The 21,000-nt window shown below is 39.4% G+C and overlaps 2 protein-coding genes across 2 annotated transcripts in view; both read left to right on the plus strand.

The window, feature by feature from the left end:
- The window catches only part of OR2A7 (olfactory receptor family 2 subfamily A member 7), a 343,842-nt gene that overhangs the window by 248,690 nt on the left and 74,152 nt on the right, over positions 1-21,000 (plus strand). The gene's annotated exons all lie outside the window — the stretch shown is intronic.
- On the plus strand, positions 756-5,651 carry LOC145523255 (olfactory receptor 2A2-like). Its single transcript, XM_081533215.1, has one exon. The coding sequence runs from the start codon at positions 2,185-2,187 to the stop codon at positions 3,115-3,117; it is 933 nt and encodes a 310-aa protein (XP_081389341.1). The 5' UTR covers positions 756-2,184; the 3' UTR covers positions 3,118-5,651.

Raw genomic sequence — 21,000 nt, forward strand, 5'->3', positions numbered from 1 at the left:
TAATAAAGTTTGCGTATAGCTAGAAAGTACTTATTGGTTACACCTTAAATTTTTAAACTGAAATTTCAGTCTTCATGTCTATAAGCCATCTACTTCCAAATTTCAACCCTTTATTTTAACTCCCCACTTCAAAAATGTGGGGAATAGTTTTCTTATTATTCCTTCTCATAATTCATCTCCCGTATTAGTTGATTTTATAAACTCATTTTTACATTGTCAAGCTTGCAGTATAGTTATTTCTTACTCAGTCTCCCCTAAGCTATCATTTAATCTGGATAATCTTTAGAATTATAAATTACTGTATTTGATAGAAATATTTGTTTTAACACAAAATATGTTAGAATGAGTACCAATTCCACTGATTAGTGTTGAGGAAATAGCATAAATCTCTCTAGCTCAGTTACAGGATGGCCTGGGTAGAAAATTGTACATACTGATCAATGAAACCTTCATATTTTGAACGGCTGTTATTTTATTAGCTCTATTAGGAAGGAGAAATTCTATTTTTGGTATCAAAATTTTCTTCCATTTCACTGCTGTTTAATTTAAGAAATTTAATCTACCTTACACCCTAAATTGTTAAGATGTTACCATATTCATTTTTCACCATTTAATGTGTCTCAGTGGTAAAGTCTGCCTGCCAATGCAGGAGACTCAGGAGAGGTGGGTTCGATCCCTGGGTTGGGAAGATTCCCTGGAGGGGGCAATGGCAACCCACTCTTGCCTGGAAAATCCCATGGACAGAGGAACCCAGTGGGCTGTGGTCCACAGGGTCACAAAATGTCAGACATGACTGAATGACTGAGCACACATAGTTATAGCAAAATTTCATAATATTGGCAACTTAATATTTATATAAACCCTTCCAAATGAAATCACATTATAGAAACAGGCATCTAGGACCGTCCTTCAACTTTGTTCAAGCCATTGTTCCTAAAGGGCAACGGCCCTCTTAATTGTTGCCTCCCTTTCATTGATATTTTGCAAAGTTGAAAATCCTACCAAATATTTCTTCAGAATTCCTTCTTAGTTTATTTACTTTCTGGTAAATTTAACTTTTCCACAGAAAATTTCCCTGAAACTTTCATGTAAGCATCACTTCAAAGCAGGTATAAGATATTCTTTTGTTTAGGTGTTGCCATTTTCTCAACATATATTTTATGGTCCCTGTCTTTATGCATATTCAAGAACACCCAGATGAAACACTTTGTTTAAATTACATGGATTATTCATAGTATTTTTTGTAAGAGAGCAATTTTCAAATTATTAAATTTTCTAATTGTGAACCTTTTTCTGGTAATGTTGAATTCATGTCCAGATCAACAGACAGAAAGTAGTGATAAAAGATGCTTACATAGAGATTACAGAGATGAGTATAGGATAATTTGTTAAGCCAGAGGAAGAAAGAACTTAAAAATTATGGACTAATAACCTTATATTAAAGATAATTTGGAAACACCACCTCAGCCAATTAATCCACATTAGTATCACCTATATTGAGATTAGTTAGCATCATCTGTATGTGTATTCATTAAAGGTTTTAAGATTAGGGACATTTCTTTTCTAACAAAACTTTATAATCTGAACTTAAAATATGGGCAATCAATGGAAAAATCATAATTGAGAGACATACAAAACAAGAGCTCATACTCTTCAAAAATATCACTGGAAAGTCCAGAAAGAATAACTATTTCAGATTAGAGGAATATTTTATGTGATACTGGATTTGAATCTTAGACCAGAGAGGCTGAAATCTGTACCTAGAATAGGGAGTCATTGATGTCGTATCTCCTGACTTTGGTAAAGATAATGAAAATAAATTAGTGGATATCCTTGTTCTGGGAATAATAAACAGCCTAGGGATGTGTCAGCATTATGTGGTCCACAGAAAATCAACAAAATATATACAGAGTAAAAGAAATTATAAAACAAACATTAAAAAATGATAAAATGTACATACTAGATTTGTTTGTATGTTCTGATATTTTCTGAAAATATGAATTACTTCACAATAAAAAATAAAAAAAGGAAAAGAAGCACTAAAAAAAAAAAAAAAACTCAGAGATATAGTGTCAGGCACACAGGCATCCTCCAAATTCACTTTCCATAAGTAACTCTGATTTTCATTGCTATCCAGCTTGACCTTCCCATCACAGTTCAGTCCCTTAGAGACTGCCTTTGGGAATGGAGGACAACCAATCACGGATCGCAGAATTCATCCTGCTGGGCTTCCAGCTCAGTGAAGACATGGAATTGCTCCTCTTTGTTATCTTCATCCTGTTATATACCTTCAACCTGCTGGCAAATGGCATGATCTTGGGACTCATCTCACTTGACGCCAGACTGCACACCCCCATGTACTACTTCCTTTCTCATCTAGCCATCACTGACATAGCCTATGCTTCCAGCCATTTGCCTAATATGTTGGAAAACCTAGTGAAACACAAGAAAACCATCTCCTATTTCTCATGCACTATGCAGATGGTTTCCTATTTGGCCTTTGCTTCTGTAGAGTGTCTGACTTTGGTGGTGATGTCCTATGACCGGTTTGTGGCGATCTGCCACCCCCTGCAGTACACGGTCATCATGAACTGGAGGGTGTGCACGTTCCTGGCCATCGCTTGCTGGGTATGTGGATTTTCCCTGGCCACAGTCCAAGTGAGTCTGTTTCTACGGCTGCCCTTCTGTGGGCCCCAGAAGGTGAACCACTTCTTCTGTGAAATCCGATCTGTGCTCAAAGTGACCTGTGGTGAAACCTGGATCAATGACATTTTCCTCCTTGCAGATGGTGTGTTTATCTTAATTGCTCCCGTTTCCCTGGTGCTGGTCTCCTACATGCGCATCCTCAGGGCCATCATGAAGATCCAGTCAAAGGAGGGCCGCAAGAAAGCCTTCTCCACCTGCTCCTCCCACCTTTGTGTGGTTGGGTTCTACTTTGGCATAGTCCTGATGGTTTACATGATCCCTGATGATGATAATCGAGAAGAACCACAGAAAATCCTTTTCCTGTTTTACACTTTCTTCAACCCATTACTGAACCCCCTCGTCTACAGTCTAAGGAATGCTCAAGTGAAGGCTGCCTTCCACAGAGTATTGCAGAAAAAGAGGACAGTGTGACACAGGGCAGATTTATGGTTTAGAAAATTTCCCAACAAAATGCATGACTTAAAGATGAGAATTCTGGAAGAGTAACATCAGCAAGATGGCAGAATAGGAGCCCCAAGTCCCCCTTCCTCCATGGAGATGACGACATAGATCAAATTGCTGTCATGGGACACCAGAAAACATGTTGGAGTTTGTAGCACCCCAGACTAGGACAAAGCCAACAAGAGATACAGTGAAGCTTTTAGGCAAATGTATGGCACTTGACTCACCAGACCTCCTCCTCCTGCCTGTTCCAGTGATAGGATCTGGAAAAAATTCCCAACTCCCAGCTCTCCTGCAGGAGAGAGAGAGAGAAAAAGAATGGCCCATGCCTATCCTTTCTAGCTTTTCAGGTGGGCAGGAAGCCTGCAGGCTTGTTTCCTGTCATGCCTGACTTAGAGTACTCGTAGGAATGGCAATTTGGACTCCTTGTTGGGACCACAAAGAAACATAGCAAGCACCAACTTTTTACACTTATACAGAGATTTTTAAACATTCACAATTAAGGTAGATGTGTAGTGTTATCTCATTGTTGTAATGGGAGATTCCCTGATGACATATGATATTGAATGTGTTTGCATGTGCTTCCTTACCACCTGTATATCTTTTCTGGCGAGGTATCTCTTTGTATCTCTTGCCCATTATTATGTACTGTAATAAACTTTATTTTTTAGAGCAATTTTAGAGTCATAGAAGAATTGAGTGGAAGATACAGATATAGCCAATTTACCCCCTGCCTCTGCACACACAGGAGAAGGCAATGGCACCCCACTCCAGTACTCTTGCCTGGAAAATCCCATGGACGGAGGAGCCTGGTAGGCTGCAGTCCATGGGGTCGGGAAGAGTTGGACACGACTGAGCGACTTCACTTTCACTTTTCACTTTCATGCATTGGAGAAGGAAATGGCAACCCACTCCAGTGTTCTTGCCTGGAGAATCCCAGGTACGGGGGAGCCTGGTGAGCCGCCATCTGTGGGGTTGCACAGAGTCGGGCACAACTGAAGCGACTTAGCAGTTAGCAGTCTGCACACACATAACATCCCCCATATCACTATCTCTCCAGAGAATGGTACCTTTATTATCATTCATCAGCTTGCATTGACACAGTATTATCACCCAAAGTCCATCACTTACATAAGGTTTCAATAGTGGTGTTGTATGCTCTCTATGTTTGCACAGTGTATAATTATGTGTATCCACCATTATATTATCGTATAGAGTAGTTTTACCCCCCCTAAAAATAACCTCTTTCTTCCTCCCTCCTTGCTAATCCCTGCGAACCACTCATCTCATAGTTGCTTCCATAGTTTTGGCTTTTCAGAATATCATATGGTTGGAATTATAAAGTATGTAATTTTTTCTCACATTGATTCCCTTCACTCAGTTGTATGGATTTAAGTTTCCTCTGTCTTTTTTTTTTTCTTTTCTTTTGCTTGAGCATTCATTTTAGCACAAAGTATGATTCTGTTGTCTGAATGCACCACGGTTTATCTATTTTCTGACTGAAAGACATCTTGATTGCTTCCACATTTAGGGAATTATGAATTTAACTGTTTTAAACATTTCTGTCCAGGTTTTTATGTGGACATAACTTTTCACATTCTTTTGGGTAAATACCAAGCAGTGTCTTTAAAAAATTGTCAAACTGCCTTTCAAAGTGATTGTACCATTTCACAATGAATGAAAACGAATTCTGCTCAGCAGTATATGAAAGTTCCTGTTGATTCACATCCTGTTCGGTGTTTGGTGTTATTACTATTCTGGATTTTAGCTATTCTACTGAGTATAGTGATATCTCATTGTTTTTTTTTTTTATTATTTGCATTTCCCCAATGACAGATACATGTTTTTCATATGCTTATTTTCTACCTGCATCTTTTTTGAATAGGTATCTGTTAGGGTTTTCACCTATTTTTAAATTAGGTTGTTTATTTAATTACTGTTATGTTTTAAGAGTTCTTTGTATATATGTATATATTGGAATCCAGTCATCATCCTGTGTGAGCAAAGATATCTGGTCTGTGGCTTCACTTTTTTCACAGAGCAACAGCTTTTATATTTAATTAAACATAATTTATCAACTTCCTTCTTTAACGATGAAGAGTTTTTGATCTTCAGTTCAGGGTTGTCATTTTGTATTTTGGAGGGAGGAAGAGTGAGTGGATAGTTGTTCTAAATCTCTCGTGGTTTACCCTGAGGCAAGACTTAACAGTGATTATTGAAAGCAGTAATCATAAGGGCAAGGCTTACAAATAAGTCTCCTACTCTAAAACAGTGCATCTTGGCACACTGAATTATGCTTTTACATCACTTATTATTAACTTACATGAAATTAGTAGTTGAATCCATATCTTGGAACAAAGAAAAAGTGAATAAAGGGTCAATTAACAGAAATTTCTAAGAGCCTAGATTTGCCTATATTTACTGGGAAATAAATCCAAGGGAGGAAAAATAGATAGGACTAAATCTGAAGGATACAGTATGGACAAAAAAAAAAAAAAGAAAACAAAAAACCAAACAAGTGTTCATTGCCAGTAGGTGCACTGCAAGAAACTACACAAAATAGTTTTTCCCTTTGAAAGAAATGCTCCCTGATGGTAATGCGTATAGTTATTTTCTCTGAGATTTGAGCATGTTTTCTCTTTGGTCTTCTGAGTGTGACTATAATATGCCCAAGTGATGTTTTAGTTCTACTTATCCTGCCTCTGATTTGCTGGACTGTCTGCATTCATGGAAACATAACGTTTATCATGCTGGGAAATACTCCAAAGTAGTTCCCTCAAAATTTGCATTTGTGCCATTTTTTAATTTTAATTTTTGTTTTAGCTTGATTGAGACACAATTGACATACAGGACTGTATAAAAGATAGAGCATGATCATTTGATTTCCATACAAAGTAAATTTTTTGTCACAAGAAGTTTAATAAACATCCATCATCTCATATATATAAAAAATTAAATAGAAAAAATTTTTCCTTGTGATGGGAACTGTTAGAATTTACTCTTCAAAGAACTTTCATATATAATATACTATATTTAATAACTAAACATAGCTAAATAACTGAAATAACTATATAAACTAAATGTAACTAAATAACTGTTGCTGCTGCTGCCAAGTCACTTCAGTCATGTCTGACTCTGTGCGACCCCATAGACAGCAGCCCACTAGGCTCCCCCGTCCCTGGGATTCTCCAGGCAAGCACACTGAAGTGGGTTGCCATTTTCTTCTCCATTGCATGAAAGTGAAAAGTGAAAGCAAAGTCACTCAGTTGTGTCCAACTCTTCACGACCCCATGGACTGTGGCCTACCAGGCTTCTCCATCCATGGAATTTTCCAGGCAAGAGTACTGGAGTGGGTTGCCATTACCTTCTCCAACTAAATAACTAAAAATAACTAAATAAATAAGTATTTACTAACTAAATATAATAACTATATTTATTATATTGTACATCACCTCCTTAGTACATATTTATCTTATGAACATAAGTTTGTGACTTTTGTCTGCCTTCATCCAATTGTCCCAGTCCCCTCCGCCATATATAGTAACCAATAACTTGATCTCTTCTCCTATGAATTTGGTTGGTTGGTTGGTTGTTACTGAAGTATAATTGACCTATGTACTCAACTGTGTCCGATCCTTTGCCACCCCATGGATTGTAGCTGCCAGGCTCCTCTGCCCATGGAATTTTCCAGGCAAGAATGCTGGAGTGAGTTGCTATTTCCTACTCCAGAGGATCTTCCCAACCCAGGGTTCAAACCCATGTCTCTATGTCTCCTGCATTGGCAGGCAGATTCCTGACCACTAGCACTACCTGGGAAGCCTTAACTGACTTGTAACCCTATGTGAGTTCATACTGAAGAACATAGTGATTTGCTATTTCTATACATTTCAAAATGTTTACCAGGATAAGTCTGCTTGTAATTTATCACTATACAGAGTTGTTAATTGTTGACTATATTCTCCATACTGTACATTTCATGCCATGACTCATTTATTTTGAAACTGGAAGTCTGTGTGTCTCTTAATTCCCTCTATTACCTATTCCTTTCTCTTCCCTCATCTCTGGCACTCACCTGGTTGTTCTCTTTATTTATATCTGTTTCTGTTTTATTATGTTTGTTCATCTGTTTTGGTTTTTAAATTCCACGTATAAGTAAAAGCATACAATATTCATCCTTATTTGCCTGACTTATTTCACTTAGCATGATGGCTGTAGTCCCATCCATGTTATCAAATATGGCAAGTTTTCATCCTTGCTTATAGCTGAGTAATATTCCATTGCATATACCACAGTGTCTCTATTTATTCATCTATTGATAGGTACTTAGGTTACTTCCATATCTTGGCTGTTGTAAATAATGCTGCTTTGAACACTAGGGTGCATGTGTTTTTTATTAGTGTATTTTGTTTTCTTTGGATAAAAACTCAGGGTTTGAATTGCTGGGTCATCTGATAGTCCTATTTTCAATGTTTTGAGAAATCTCCCCATTCTTTTCCATAGTTTGATGTATTCCCATTTATTTAGTTTTGTTTTTGCTTCCATTGTCTGAGGGGATATACACAAAAAAGAACACTAAGATCAGTGTCAAAGAAAATACTGGGTATGTTTTGTTCCAGAATTTTTTTTTTAACTGAAGTATGCGTGCTCAGTCACTTCAGTCGTGTCCGACTCTCTGCGGCCCCGTGGACCACGGCTCCCCAGTCCATGGGCTTCTGCATGTAAGAATCCTGGAGTGGGCGGCCAGTTTATTCTCCAGTGATAAAGCATGAAGTGAGTGGAGTGAAGTCGCTCAGTCGTGTCCGACTCTTTGAGACCCCATGGGCTGTAGCCTACCAGGCTCCTCTATCCATGGGATTTTACGGGTAAGGGTACTGAAGTGGGTTGCCATTTCCTTCTCTGTAACTGAAGTATAGTTGATTATAATATTGATTTCAGGTGTGCAGCTTAATGATTTGGTATTCAGATTATATCCCATTAACAGTTATTACAAGATAATGGCTCTAATTACCCATGCTATGCAATATATCCTTCTTGCTTATATATTTTATATATAGCAGTTTATGTCTCTTCATCCCTTCCTCACGCTTTGCCCCTCCCTTTCCCTTCTTCTCATTAATAATGAGTAGTTTTTCTGTATCGGTGTTTCTGTTGTACACATATATTTTTTGTATTGGTTTTAGATTCCACATATAACTGATAATGTAAAGTATTGTCTTGGTCTAACTTATTTAACTAAGCATCATATTCTCTAGGTCTATCCATGATGCTGTAAATGACATTATTTCATTCCTCTTATGACTATGTACTATTCCACTGTATATATACGTATGTGTATATATATAGGGCTTCCCTGATAGCTCAGTTGGTAAGGAATCCACCTGCAATGCAGGAGACCCTGGTTTAATTCCTGGGTTGGGAAGATCTCCTGGAGAAGGAAAAGGCTACCCACTCCAGTATTCTGGCCTGGAGAATTCCATGGGGTTGCAAAGAGTTGGACACAACTGAGCTTTCACTTTTCACTTTCACCATCACCATATATGTATGTGTGTATGTATATGTAAATATATATAGGCTTCCCAAGTGGTTCAGTGGTAAAGAATCTGCTTGCCAGTGCAAGAGATGAGGGTTTGATTCCTGCATTGGGAAGATCCCCTGTAGAAGGAAATGGCAGCCCACTCCAGTATTCTTGCCTGGGAAATCCTATGGACAGAGGAGCCTGGTGGGCTATAGTCCATGGGGTCACAAAAGAGTTGGGCACAACTTAGCAACTAAAACTATATATATATCAGTTCAGTTCAGTCGCTCAATCGTGTCCAACTCTTTGTGACCCCATGAATCGCAGCACACCAGGTCTCCCTGTCCATCACCAACTCCCAGAGTCTACCCAAACCCATGTCCATCGAGTCGGTGATGCCATCCAGCCATCTCATCCTCTGTCGTCCCCTTCTCCTCCTGCCCCCAATCCTTCCCAGCATTAGGGTCTTTTCCAATGAGTCAACTCTTCGCATGAGGTGGCCAAAGTATTGGAGTTTCAGCTTCAACATCAGTCCTTCCAATGAACACCCAGGACTGATCTCCTCTGGGATAGACTGGTTGGATCTCCTTGCAGTTCAAGAGTCTTCTCCAACACCACAGTTCAAAAGCATCAATTCTTCGGTGCTCAGCTTTCTTCACCATCCAACTCTCGCATCCATACATGACTACTGGAAAAACCATAGCCTTGACTAGACGGACCTTTGTTGGCAAAGTAATGTCTCTGCTTTTCAATATGCTATCTAGGTTGGTCATAACTTTCCTTCCAAGGAGTAAGCGTCTACACACATATAAAATAACTTCTTTTCCTTAGTGATGTTGAGCATGTTTTCACATACCTGTTAGCCATCTGTAGGTCTTCTTTGGGAAAATGCCTTTCAGGTCATCTGCCCATTTCTGTTTTCTTTTTGGCTGCACCCCGCAGCTTGCAGGGTCTTAGTTCTCCAACCAGGAATCGAACCCAGACCACCTGCAGTGGAAGCACAGTGTCCTAAGCCCTGGGGAATTCTCACTGCCCTTTTCTTAATTGGATTGTTTGTTTTATTCATATTGACTTGTGTGAGCTGTTCATATTTTGGTTGTTAACCCATGTTAGTCATGATGTCTGCAAAAATTTTCTCCCATTTTGTGTTTTTTTTTTCCCCCATTTTATCCATTGTTACTTTTCTGTGCAGAAGCTTTTAAGTTTAAATCCCATTCATTTATTTTTGCTTTTATTTCCTTTGTGTTAGGAGACAGATCCAAAAAAAAATATTGCTATGATTTATGTCGGAGATAATAATGCCTATTTTCTCTTCTAGGAGTTTTATATTTTCAGGTCTTGCATTACTTGAGACATTTTAAATTATTTTTGTACATGGTATGAGAGAGTAGTCTGGTGTGATTCTTTTGCATGTAGCTGTCCAGATTGATGTAGGTCTCAGATTCCTTGCTTCTTAGGGAGAAATTCTGCAATGGTAATTGTCATCCCACTTGTGGGTCACCCACCCAGGGGTATAAGTCTTGATCCTACTGTGGCTCAGAGCCTCCTACCGGTCTCGTTGTGGTTCCTTCTTCTTAGCTTTAGTTTTATAAGATCTTTCCTGCCATTCTTCTGATCTTTCTCATCAGTAATCCCTCTGTAAATACTTAAAAATTGTGGTGTGCCCATGGGAAGAGAGGAACTCTGAGTCTTCCTCCTCCACCTTCTTGACTACCATTTTCCCTTTTAATTTGACTTTTTTTTGAGTATGGTTAACTTTTTTTAACCACGTCCCTATGGATCTTTCAGACTCTACTCCACTTTTTAAATTGTTTTCCTTTTAATGCTTTGACTTGAATGTTTTTTGTTGATCTCCATTTAGGTTCATTACCAGTGTTCTTGCCTGGAGAATCCCAGTGATGGTGGAGCCTGTTGGGCTGCCGTCTATGGGGTCGCACAGAGTCGGACACGACTGAAGCGACTTAGCAGCAGCAGCAGCAGTCTGCTATTAAATCTGCACAATGTGTTCTTAATTTCACCTATTATTATTTGCTCACATATTATATCTGATTATTTTTGAGGATTCTGATTCTTCATTTAAATATTAGTTTTTAAATTTTGTGTAACTTTGTTCCTATTCTCTTTGATATAAATGACAGTTATTTTGAAGCCTTGTAGCTTCAGTGTCTGTGGTATGTTTGAGACCTCTTTTGTTGGCTCTTTTATATCTTGATTATTGATAAATTTTCCTGCTTTTTTATATTTGGAATAATAAATTACAAAGACTATAGATATTTTATCATATATTAAGGTTAATGAGGCTTTGCTTTTCCCCTCTAAAGGCAATTAAACTTGTTGGAGATCATATTGTTCTTTTAGGGCTTGGTTTTAGATTTGTTAAAGCATGTGTATTTCAGTTACATTTTTGTAAGTTAGGACTTGGGCAATGCCCAAGAAAACATCTCACACATATTTTTGGGAAATCCTCTTCTACATATACTTTCTTTCTATAATCTCATCCCCTAAATCCTCTCTTTTTTATTTGCCAATAACTCCAATCTCTACTGGAAATTTCAGTTCATTTTCTTGAGCACTGTTTGGAAAATACCTGTTGGAAGAAAGTCTATGTGAAGGTGAGGTTTACTTGTACTTCCCTTTAAACAAGTTTCACAGCCTTGTCCTATCTATCTACTTGTAAAATACACTCATTCAAAGCCTAAACTCGTCTGATTCCATTAACAACTTGACCTTTCTCAACAAATCATTAAGAGTTGTTGGAAAATCCTGTCTCCTGAAAATGTAAATGTTGAAGCTCTAACCATCAGTACCTCATATTGTGGCTTTATTTAAGATTGCATATTTAAAAGGTTATTAAGTTAAAATAAGGTCATTAGGTTAGGCACAATATGATTTGACTGAACTCCTCGTAGAAGAGGTGATCAGGACGCAGACATATACAGAAGGAAAACCAGGTAAAGTCACAGTGAAAAGACTGCCATCTACAAGCCCAAGAGAGACTTTAGAAGGAACCAATGCATTAAATCCTTGATCCTGGACATCTAGCTACTAGGACAGTAAGAAAGTATATATCATTTGTTGAAGCCGTGGAGTCTGTGGTAGTTTGATATATATCCCCAAGAAAATTGACCCTTTAGTTTAAAGTTATGAGAGATAATCAAATAAATGTCAGTTAACCAAGTGCCAAGCAATGCCATATGGAAGTCAGTTATCAAATAAATTGTTTACAAATATATTGGAAGAGTCTCCACCATGAAATATAATTTTAAGTTTGAATATAGATTTATTTTTCTTAATTATAAGTCTTATAAATGAGATCTTCAAGGAAATTAGATCATCATTTGAATAAGACACACAAAAAATTCCAATTTAGCTCTAAGAAATCACAGTAATAATATCTAAATTCCTTATTAAGTTGCCCATGCCTGCATTTCTCTGAGATCATCTCAAAGGAGCACATAATCAAATTTAAGTAAAAATTAATTAAAATCACAGGGAAATAAATACCATTTTGTGGACAAGGTGTGTGTGTGTGTGTGTGTGTATTCTTCAATCCACAAACCAAGATAAGGATGAGAGATTGATTCAGAAAAGCAAAAAGGCATCTCCTGTGTTCTAAATCTTCCTCAGTTTGTCATAAACACTGACAATGGAACAGTGCTGTGCAATTTGGCCTGAAATGGAAGAAGTCATGAGGACCACATAACCTACTTCTCAGGCTCCTAGACAGGCAGACAATGGCACCCCACTCCAGTACTCTTGCCTGGAAAATCTCATGGACGGAGGAGACTGGTAGGCTGCAGTCCATGGGGTCGGGAAGAGTCGGACACGACTAAGCGACTTCACTTTCACTTTTCACTTTCATGCATTGGAGAAGGAAATGGCAACCCACTCCAGTGTTCTTGCCTGGAGAATCCCAGGGATGGTGGAGCCTGGTGGGTTGCCATCTATGGGGTCGCACAGAGTCAGACACGACTGAAGCGACTTAGCAGCAGCAGACAGGCAGGAGTTTGTCATATGAAAATCTATAAAATGTTCTTGAAATTAATCTAAGTTCATGTATTTTGAAGACCAGATATGTTATCTCTGCATAGACAGAAAATTTACTTTTCATTAAGAAAAAAGTACTGGTCAGTAAGAATAAATGAGTAAAGACTTCTAAAAATTCTCTATTCCAGAAAAGCCCACTGGACACTGACAAAATTTTTCAAAATCATCTTTTTCAAAACCCAGAGTTGAAAGCTTGCAAAAATTTCAGTGTTCATCCAGGAAAAACTGCTGATCTTGTTAAGGACAGTGAGGTCTGCAGGGTTTTAACTTATCCTGTTGCTATCACCATCATTCCAGCTCTGTGGTACCCTGGAAAAAAAACAGCCCTGCAACCACGGTGAGATCTAGCATCCTTACAGCCTCTGGAAGGTGTAGCCAACGTTGAAGGATCAAAAAACATTAAGATTTGATCCTAAGCAGACTACAGATCCTGTACTCAAATGCTAATAAAAATTCTGTAATCATGACTAAATTTTATTGTCACCATCTGAGACTGGAATGATCATTTTAGGTGCAAATAGCAATAAGAAAAAATATATCTAAATAGACAAAAATCACCAAAGACAGTTAGGATAAGAAAAACATAAATATAAGTTATATTCTTTGCAGCCAAAGATGGAGAAGCTCTACATAGTCAGCAAAAACAAGACTGGGAGTTGACTGTGGCTCAGATCATGAATTCCTTATTGCCAAATTCAGACTGAAATTGAAGAAAGTGGAAAAAACCATAGACCATTCAGGTATGACCTAAATCAAATCCCTTATGACTATAAAGTGGAAGTGAGAAATAGATTTAAGGGACTATATCTGATAGACAGAGAGCCTGATGAACTAAGGATGGAGGTTCATGATGTTGTACAGGAGACATGAATGAAGACGATCCCCAAGAAAAAGAAATATAAACAAGCAAAATGGCTGTCTGAGGAGGACTTACAAATAGCTGTGAAAAGAAGAGAAGCCAAAAGCAAAGGAGAAAAGGAAAGATATTCCCATCTGAATGCAGAGTTCCAAAGAATAGCAAGGAGAGATAAGAAAGCCTTCCTCAGAAATCAATGCAAAGAAATAAAGAAAAACAATAGAATGGGAAAGACTAGAGATCTCATAGAATGGGAAAGACTAGAGATCTCTTCAAGAAAATTAGAGATACCAAGGGAACATTTCATGCAGAGATGTGCTCAATAAAGGACAGAAATGGTAGGGACCTAACAGAAGCAAAAGATATTAAGAAGAGGTGGCAAGAATACACAGAAGAACTGTACAAAAAAGATCTTCATGACCCAGATAATCACGATAGTGTGATAACTCACCTAGAGCCAGACATCCTGGAATGTGAAGTCAAATGGGCCTTAGGAAGCATCACTACGAACAAAGCTAGTGGAGGTGATGGAATTCCAGTTGAGCTATTTCAAATCCTAAAAGATGATGCTGTGAAAGGGCTGCACTCAATATGCCAGCAAATTTGGAAAACTCAGCAGTGGCCACAGGACTGGAAAAGGTCAGTTTTCATTGCAATCCCAAAGAAAGGAAAGGCCATGGAATGCTCAATCTACCGCACAATTGCACTCATCGCACACGCTAGTAAAGTAATGCTTAAAATTCTCCAAGCCAGGCTTCAGCAATACGTGAACCATAAACTTCCAGATGTTGAAGCTGGTTTTAGAAAAGGCAGAGGAACCAGAGATCAAATTGCCAATATCCGCTGGATCATCGAAAAAGCAAGAGAGTTCCAGAAAAACATCCATTTTGCTTTATTGACTATGCCAGAGCCTTTGACTGTGTGGATCACAATAAACTGTATAAAATTCTTCAAAAGATGGGAATACCAGACCACCTGACCTGCCTCATGAGAAACCTGTATGCAGGTCAGGAAGCAATAGTTAGAACTGGACATGGAACAACAGACTGGTTCCAAATAGGAAAAGGAGTACGTCAAGGCTGTATACTGTCACCCTGCTTATTTAACTTATATGCAGAGTACATCATGAGAAACGCTGGGCTGGAGGAAGCGCAACCTGGAATCAAGTTTGCCGGGAGAAATATCAATAACCTCAGATATGCAGATGACACCACCTTTATGGCAGAAAGTGAAGAAGAACTAAAGAGCCTCTTGATGAAAGGGAAAGAGGAGAGTGAAAAAGCTGGCTTAAAGCTCAACATTCAGAAAACTAAGATCATGGCATATGGTCCCATCACTTCATGGGAAATAGATGGGGAAACAGTGGAAACAGTGGCTGACTTTATTTTTCTGGGCCCCAAAATCACTGCAGATGGTGATTGCAGCCATGAAATTAAAAGATGCTTACTCCTTGGAAGGAAAGTTATGACCAACCTAAGGAGCATAGAAGAGACATTACTTTGCCAACAAAGGTCCGTCTAGTCAAGGCTATGGTTTTTCCACTGGTTATGTGTGGATGTGAGAGTTGGACTATAACGAAAGCTGACAACCGAAGAATTGATGCTTTTGAACTGTGGTGTTGGAGAAGACTCTTGAGAGTCCCTTGGACTGCAAGGAGATCCAACCAGTCCATCCTAAAGGAGATCAGTCCTGGGTGTTCATTGGAAGGACTGATGTTGAAGCTGAAACTCCAGTACTTTGGCCACCTGGTGGGAAGAGCTGACTCACTTGAAAAGACCCTGACGCTGGGAAGGATTGAGGGCAGGAGGAGAAGGGGACGACAGAGGATGAGATGGTTGGATGGTATCACCAACTCGATGGACATGGGTTTGGGTGAACTCCAGGAGTTGGTGATCGACAGGGAGGCCTGGCGTGCTGCATTCATGGGGTCACAAAGAGTTGGACATGACTGAGCAACTGAACTGAACTGAACTGAACACTTTTCAGCAGACAGAGATCATTCATTCCATTAGAAAGATAGAGCCCTTTGAGGGGCTGCCCTAACAAGCTCCATGGGGATTGCATTTACTAAATCATGAAAATTTTCAAAAGTAGAATATGGAGACAGAAGCAATTTCAAGATCAAATACATGATACTTTCATATCCTTGGGGATTGTGCTCTGGGACTTGATCAATAAATTATGATTTACATGTAAAATTTTTATACCAGACCCTCTTGAGTAAAGACATCATTGCCAGTCTTTCTGTGTTCTCTCTTGTCTGCATAAGCAGGTACATATATTGTTTGTGTGCATGCACACACTTAAACACACACACCGATAACAAAGCTGGAGGCCAAGAGAGGAGGGCAAAGTTTTGTACTACTTTGTAGGAAAGATGGAGAATGGTGAAAAGACACTTAATAATTTGTTCCCTGGGCCCCACAGGAATGTCTCTGGGGAATGGGCTGGTTTTAATTGATCAGACTCTAAAACCCTCATATCTAGAGGCTCCTGAGTCCTGTCCTCTCTGTCAGGACAGAAAAGGTGTCTGGGACTCACCATCCACTGCACTCACTCCAGGGAGCAGGGGACTCAGCTCCAGCCATCCCCATCTCTGTGAGTTTTCCTCTACATTCAAGCCCAATTTGAGAAAAATACCAGAAGTGTACCATAACCCCCTCTTTGAACAAACTATTTTTATACTGGTTAAATTTATTTTTCACAGAAGGCTGGCAGAAATCATCAGGTTGAGGAAGAAGAAAAAGCTATGTTTGTGAAGACCCTTTCTCTTAGTAACATCTGATACTCGTGCTGTCTAAACATAGGTTTCTTGTTCCTAGTCAGAACCTTCCTGCCCCAGTACCATTTATGGGAAGAGGCTGGTGAAACTCAATGTCCCTGAGTCATGGTATCAAACTGAAAGACATCTAAAGCTGATGCCTCTCCCTACAACTGATGAAGCCAGAGGTATTGTGCAGTTTGTCCTTCACTGTCTTTCGTTTCTTCCTCAGTGGAGGACCATCCTCTCCTCCTGCACCCTGGAGATATCCTCCTGCCTGGGAAGTGAGGAACATTAATGTCGTTTTCTTTGCTGCCCAGGAGGGAAATGTTAATAAGTGGCTGGGAGAAATCCTCTAGCTACTTGATAAGGATCGCTTTATTATTTATTTTATAGCAAGGAAGCCAGTACATGTACCAATTTAGTGTGTCCTGGTTTGCTGCCTCGGTTTACTCTCTAGGGATTATTGTCCTCATCTGAGGATAAACCTTTGTCATCTCCTGGAGTGGGATAACATGACCACCATTGTCACTTATCAAATTTTGGGGAAAAGTTCTAACTGGTAAAAATGGAAAATGTCCTACTACAAAAGCAATGTCTCCATTTGACATGTGTTTGTAATGGCAGTTTTTCAGTGAATACTTTTTCATTTATTCTCTTTACATTTATGTAAGTCATTCTTTTAAAAACAGTACAATAAATGAAAATATATCATTCTTAAATTTTACCAAAGGCAAAAAGAAAAGAGAATCCTGTCTGTGTTGTAATGTTACAGTGAGGCATAGGATTCCTTCTACCTTCCTCTACACTGCAGCAATTTGGTTATTTTCATGCATGTTTCAGCATTCTAATCTTGGAATTCAAGTTACAGTTCATGGGGCTAACAGAGCTTTCATATTCATATTCATCTGTCTTCTGCTGTTTAAAAGTGGCAAATGGATGGTTTGCCAACAGGAAGTTACTGGAAAGGGATTCTCACTGGCCCTGACCTAAGCTTATAAGCTGTCAAGAGTCTACTGAGTGAGGTGTGGGAGCAAAGGGTTTCACTTCTTCTTTAAAAAATTTTATTTTATATTGGGATATAGCCGGTCAATGATGTAGTGATAGTTTCAGGTGGACAGCGAAGGAGCTCAGCCATACATGCAACAGTTTAGGGAAAGTGGTGATTGGTCTCTGTAGACACCAGGTAGGATGGGGAAAGTTTTAAAACTAATGAATATAAAGATACAGCCCCATAATTTTCATCATGTAATATATTTATTAATGTTCCTTATCATATTCTTACTAAATAAACATTTCTATGTATATGTTAAAATTAATTAGAATTTTAGAATATATTTACTAAGTTTCCTTTACAGCATGTGTGGGTGAGTGCTTATCACCCAGTCATGTGCAACTCTTTGTGACCCCATGGACCATAGCCTGCGAGGCTCCTCAGTCCATGGGATTCTCCAGGCAAGAATATTGGAGTGAGTAGCTATTCCCTCCTCCCCGGGGATCTTCCTGACTCAGGGATCGAACCCAGGTGTCCTACATTCCAGGTGGATTCTTTCCCATCTAGCCACCAGGGAAGCCCTTCTGTAAGGCATGTTGTTGTTATTCAGTTGCTTAGTTGTGTTTGATGCTTTGCAGACCTATGGACTGCATCACACCAGGCTTTTCTGTCCTTCACTATCTTCCAGAATTTTCTCAAACTCATGTCCATTGACTCAGTGATGCCATCCAACCATCTCATCCTCTGTTGCCCCCTTCTCCTGCCCTCAATCTTTCCCAGTATTAGAGTCTTTTCCAATGAGTTGGCTCTTCACATCAGGTGGCCAAAGTATTGGAGTTTCAGCTTTAGCATCAGTCCTTCCAATGAATATCCAGGATTGATTTCCTTTAGGATGGACTGGTTGGATCTCCTTGCTGTCCAAGGAACTCTCAAGAGTCTTCTCTGGCACCACAGTTTGAGAGCATCAGTTCTTCAGTGCTCAGCCTTCTTTATGGTCCAACTCTCACATTCATACATGACTGCTGGAAAAACCATAGCTTTGACTATACAGACCTTTGTTAGCAAAGTGATGTGTCTGCTTTTTAATATGCTGTCTGGGTTTGTCATAGCTTTTCTTTCAAGGAACAAGCATCTTTTAATTTCATGGCTGCAGTCACCATCCACATTGATTTTAGAGCCCAAGAAATGAAATCTGCCACTGTTTCCATTTTTTCCCCATCTATTTGCCATAAAGTGATGGAACAGGATGCCATGATCTTGGTTTTTTGAATATTGATTTTTAAGCCAGCTTTTCTACTTTCTTTTTTCACCTTTATTAAGAGGCTCTTTAGTTCCTCTTCACTTTCTGCCGTTAGGGTGGTATGATGGCACTAGTGGTGAAGAATCTGCCTGCCAGTGCAGGCGGCCTAAGAGATGCAGGTTTGATCCCTGGGTCGGGAAGATCCCCTGGAGAGGAAGTGGCAACCCACTCCAGTATTCTTGTCTGAGAATCCCATGGACAGAGGAGTCTGGCAGGCTACTGTCCATAGGGTCACAGAATTGGATGTGACTGATGCAGCTTAGCAAACACACATCTGCATATCTGAGATTGTTGATATTTCTCCTGGCAATCTTGATTCCAGCTTGTGATTCATCTAGCCTGGCATTTTGTATGCCTGGATTATAGAATAAAGGTTAGAAAGATAGACTCTTTGAGAGGTACATCTAAAGATAATATGAGATAATGGGGAGCTCTGTGCACATATGATGAAGAAAGACAGACATTTGAGAGTACAAGTCTGGAAGTCGAAAGAGTCAGGTAGTGCTGTCCGAGTATTATTGGTGACAGGAAAAAACTGCTGGAGATTTGATTTATATGTCAACTTGTGAATTGTATAGAAGGCCAATTCTACATTCAACTTAGTTCAGTTCAGTCACTCAGTCATGTCTGACTCTGTGACCTCATGGACTGCAGCACGCCAGGCATCCCTGTCCATCACAAACTCCCAGAGCCTATTCAAACTCATGTCCATAGTGTTGGTGATGTGATCCAATCATCTCATCCTCTGCCATCCCCTTCTCTTCCTGCCTTCTATCTTCTCCAACATCAGGGTCTTTTCCAATGAGTCGGTTCTTCTCATCAGGTAGCCAAAGTATTGGAGTTTCAGCTTCAGCATCGGTCCTTCCAATAAATATTCAGGACTAATTTCCTTTAGGATGGACTGGTTGGATCTCCTTGCAGTTCGAGGGACTCTCAAGAGTCTTCTCCAACACCACAGTTCAAAAGCATGAGTTCTTTGGCACTCAGCTTTCTTTACAGTCCAACTCTCACAGCCATACATGAGTACTGGAAAAACCAAAGCTTTGACTAGACAGACCTTTGTTGGTAAAGTAATGTCTCTGCTTTTTAATATGCTGTCTAGGTTGGTCATAGCTTTTCTTCTAAGGACCAAGCGTATTTTAATTTCGTGGCTGCTCTCACCATCTGCAGTGATTTTGAAGCCCCCCAAATAAGGTCTCTCACTGTTACTATTGTTTCCCCATCTATTAGCTGTGAAGTGATGGGACTGGATGCTATGATCTTAGTTTTCTGAATGTTGAGTTTTAAGCCAGGTTTTCCACTCTCCTCTTTCATTTTCATCAAGAGGCTCTTTAGTTCTTCTTCACTTTCTGCTATAAAGGTGGTGTCATCTGCATATATGAGGTTATTGATATTTTTCCCGGCAATCTTGAATCCAGCTTGTGCTTCATCCAGCCCAGCGTTTCTCATGATGTACTCTGCATATAAGTTAAATAAGCAGGGTGACACTATACAGCCTTGACATACTCCTTTTCCTATTTGGAACCAGTCTGTTGTTCATGTCCAGATCAAACTGTTCCTTCCTGACCTGCATACAGATTTCTCAAGAGGCAGCTCAGGTGGTTCTTGTGTTCCCATTTCTTTCAGAATTTTCCACAGTTTATTGTGATCCACACAGTCAAAGGCTTTGGCATAGTCAATAAAGCAAAAGTAGATATTTTTCTGAAACTCTCTTGCTTTTTTGATGATCCAGCAGAAATTGGCAATTTGATCTCTGGTTCCTCTGCCTTTTCTAAAACCAGCTTCAACATCTGGAATTTCACGGTTCACGTATTGCTGAGGCCTGGCTTGGAGAATTTTAAGCATTACTTTACTAGCGTGTGAGATGAGTGCAATTGTGTGTTAGTTTGAGCATTCTTTGGCATTGCCTTTCTTTGGGATTGGAATGATAACTGACCTTTTCCAGTCCTGTGGCCTCTGCTGAGTTTTCCAAATTTGCTGGCATATTGAGTGCAGCCCTTTCACAGCATCATCTTTCAGGATTTGAAATAGCTCAACTGGAATTCCATCACCTCCACTAGCTTTGTTCTAGTGATGCTTCCTAAGGCCCACTTGACTTCACATTCCAGGATGTTTGGCTCTAGGTGAGTGATCACACCATCATGATTATCTGGGTCATGAAGATCCCTTTTGTACACTTCCTCTGTGTATTCTTGCCACGTCTTCTTAATATCTCCTGCTTCTGCTAGGTCCATACCATTTCTGTCCTTTATTTTGCCCATATTTGCATGAAATGTTCCCTTGGTATCTCTAATTTTCTTGAAGAGATCTCTAGTCTTTCCCATTCTATTGTTTTCCTCTATTTCTTTGCATTGGTAAGTTAGTTACTAAATCCCTAAAC

The sequence above is a fragment of the Giraffa tippelskirchi genome, chromosome 10 (genome assembly GCF_054371585.1).
Source record: "Giraffa tippelskirchi isolate mGirTip1 chromosome 10, T2T-mGirTip1v1.2.pri, whole genome shotgun sequence".
NCBI classification, from domain to species: Eukaryota; Metazoa; Chordata; class Mammalia; order Artiodactyla; family Giraffidae; genus Giraffa; species Giraffa tippelskirchi.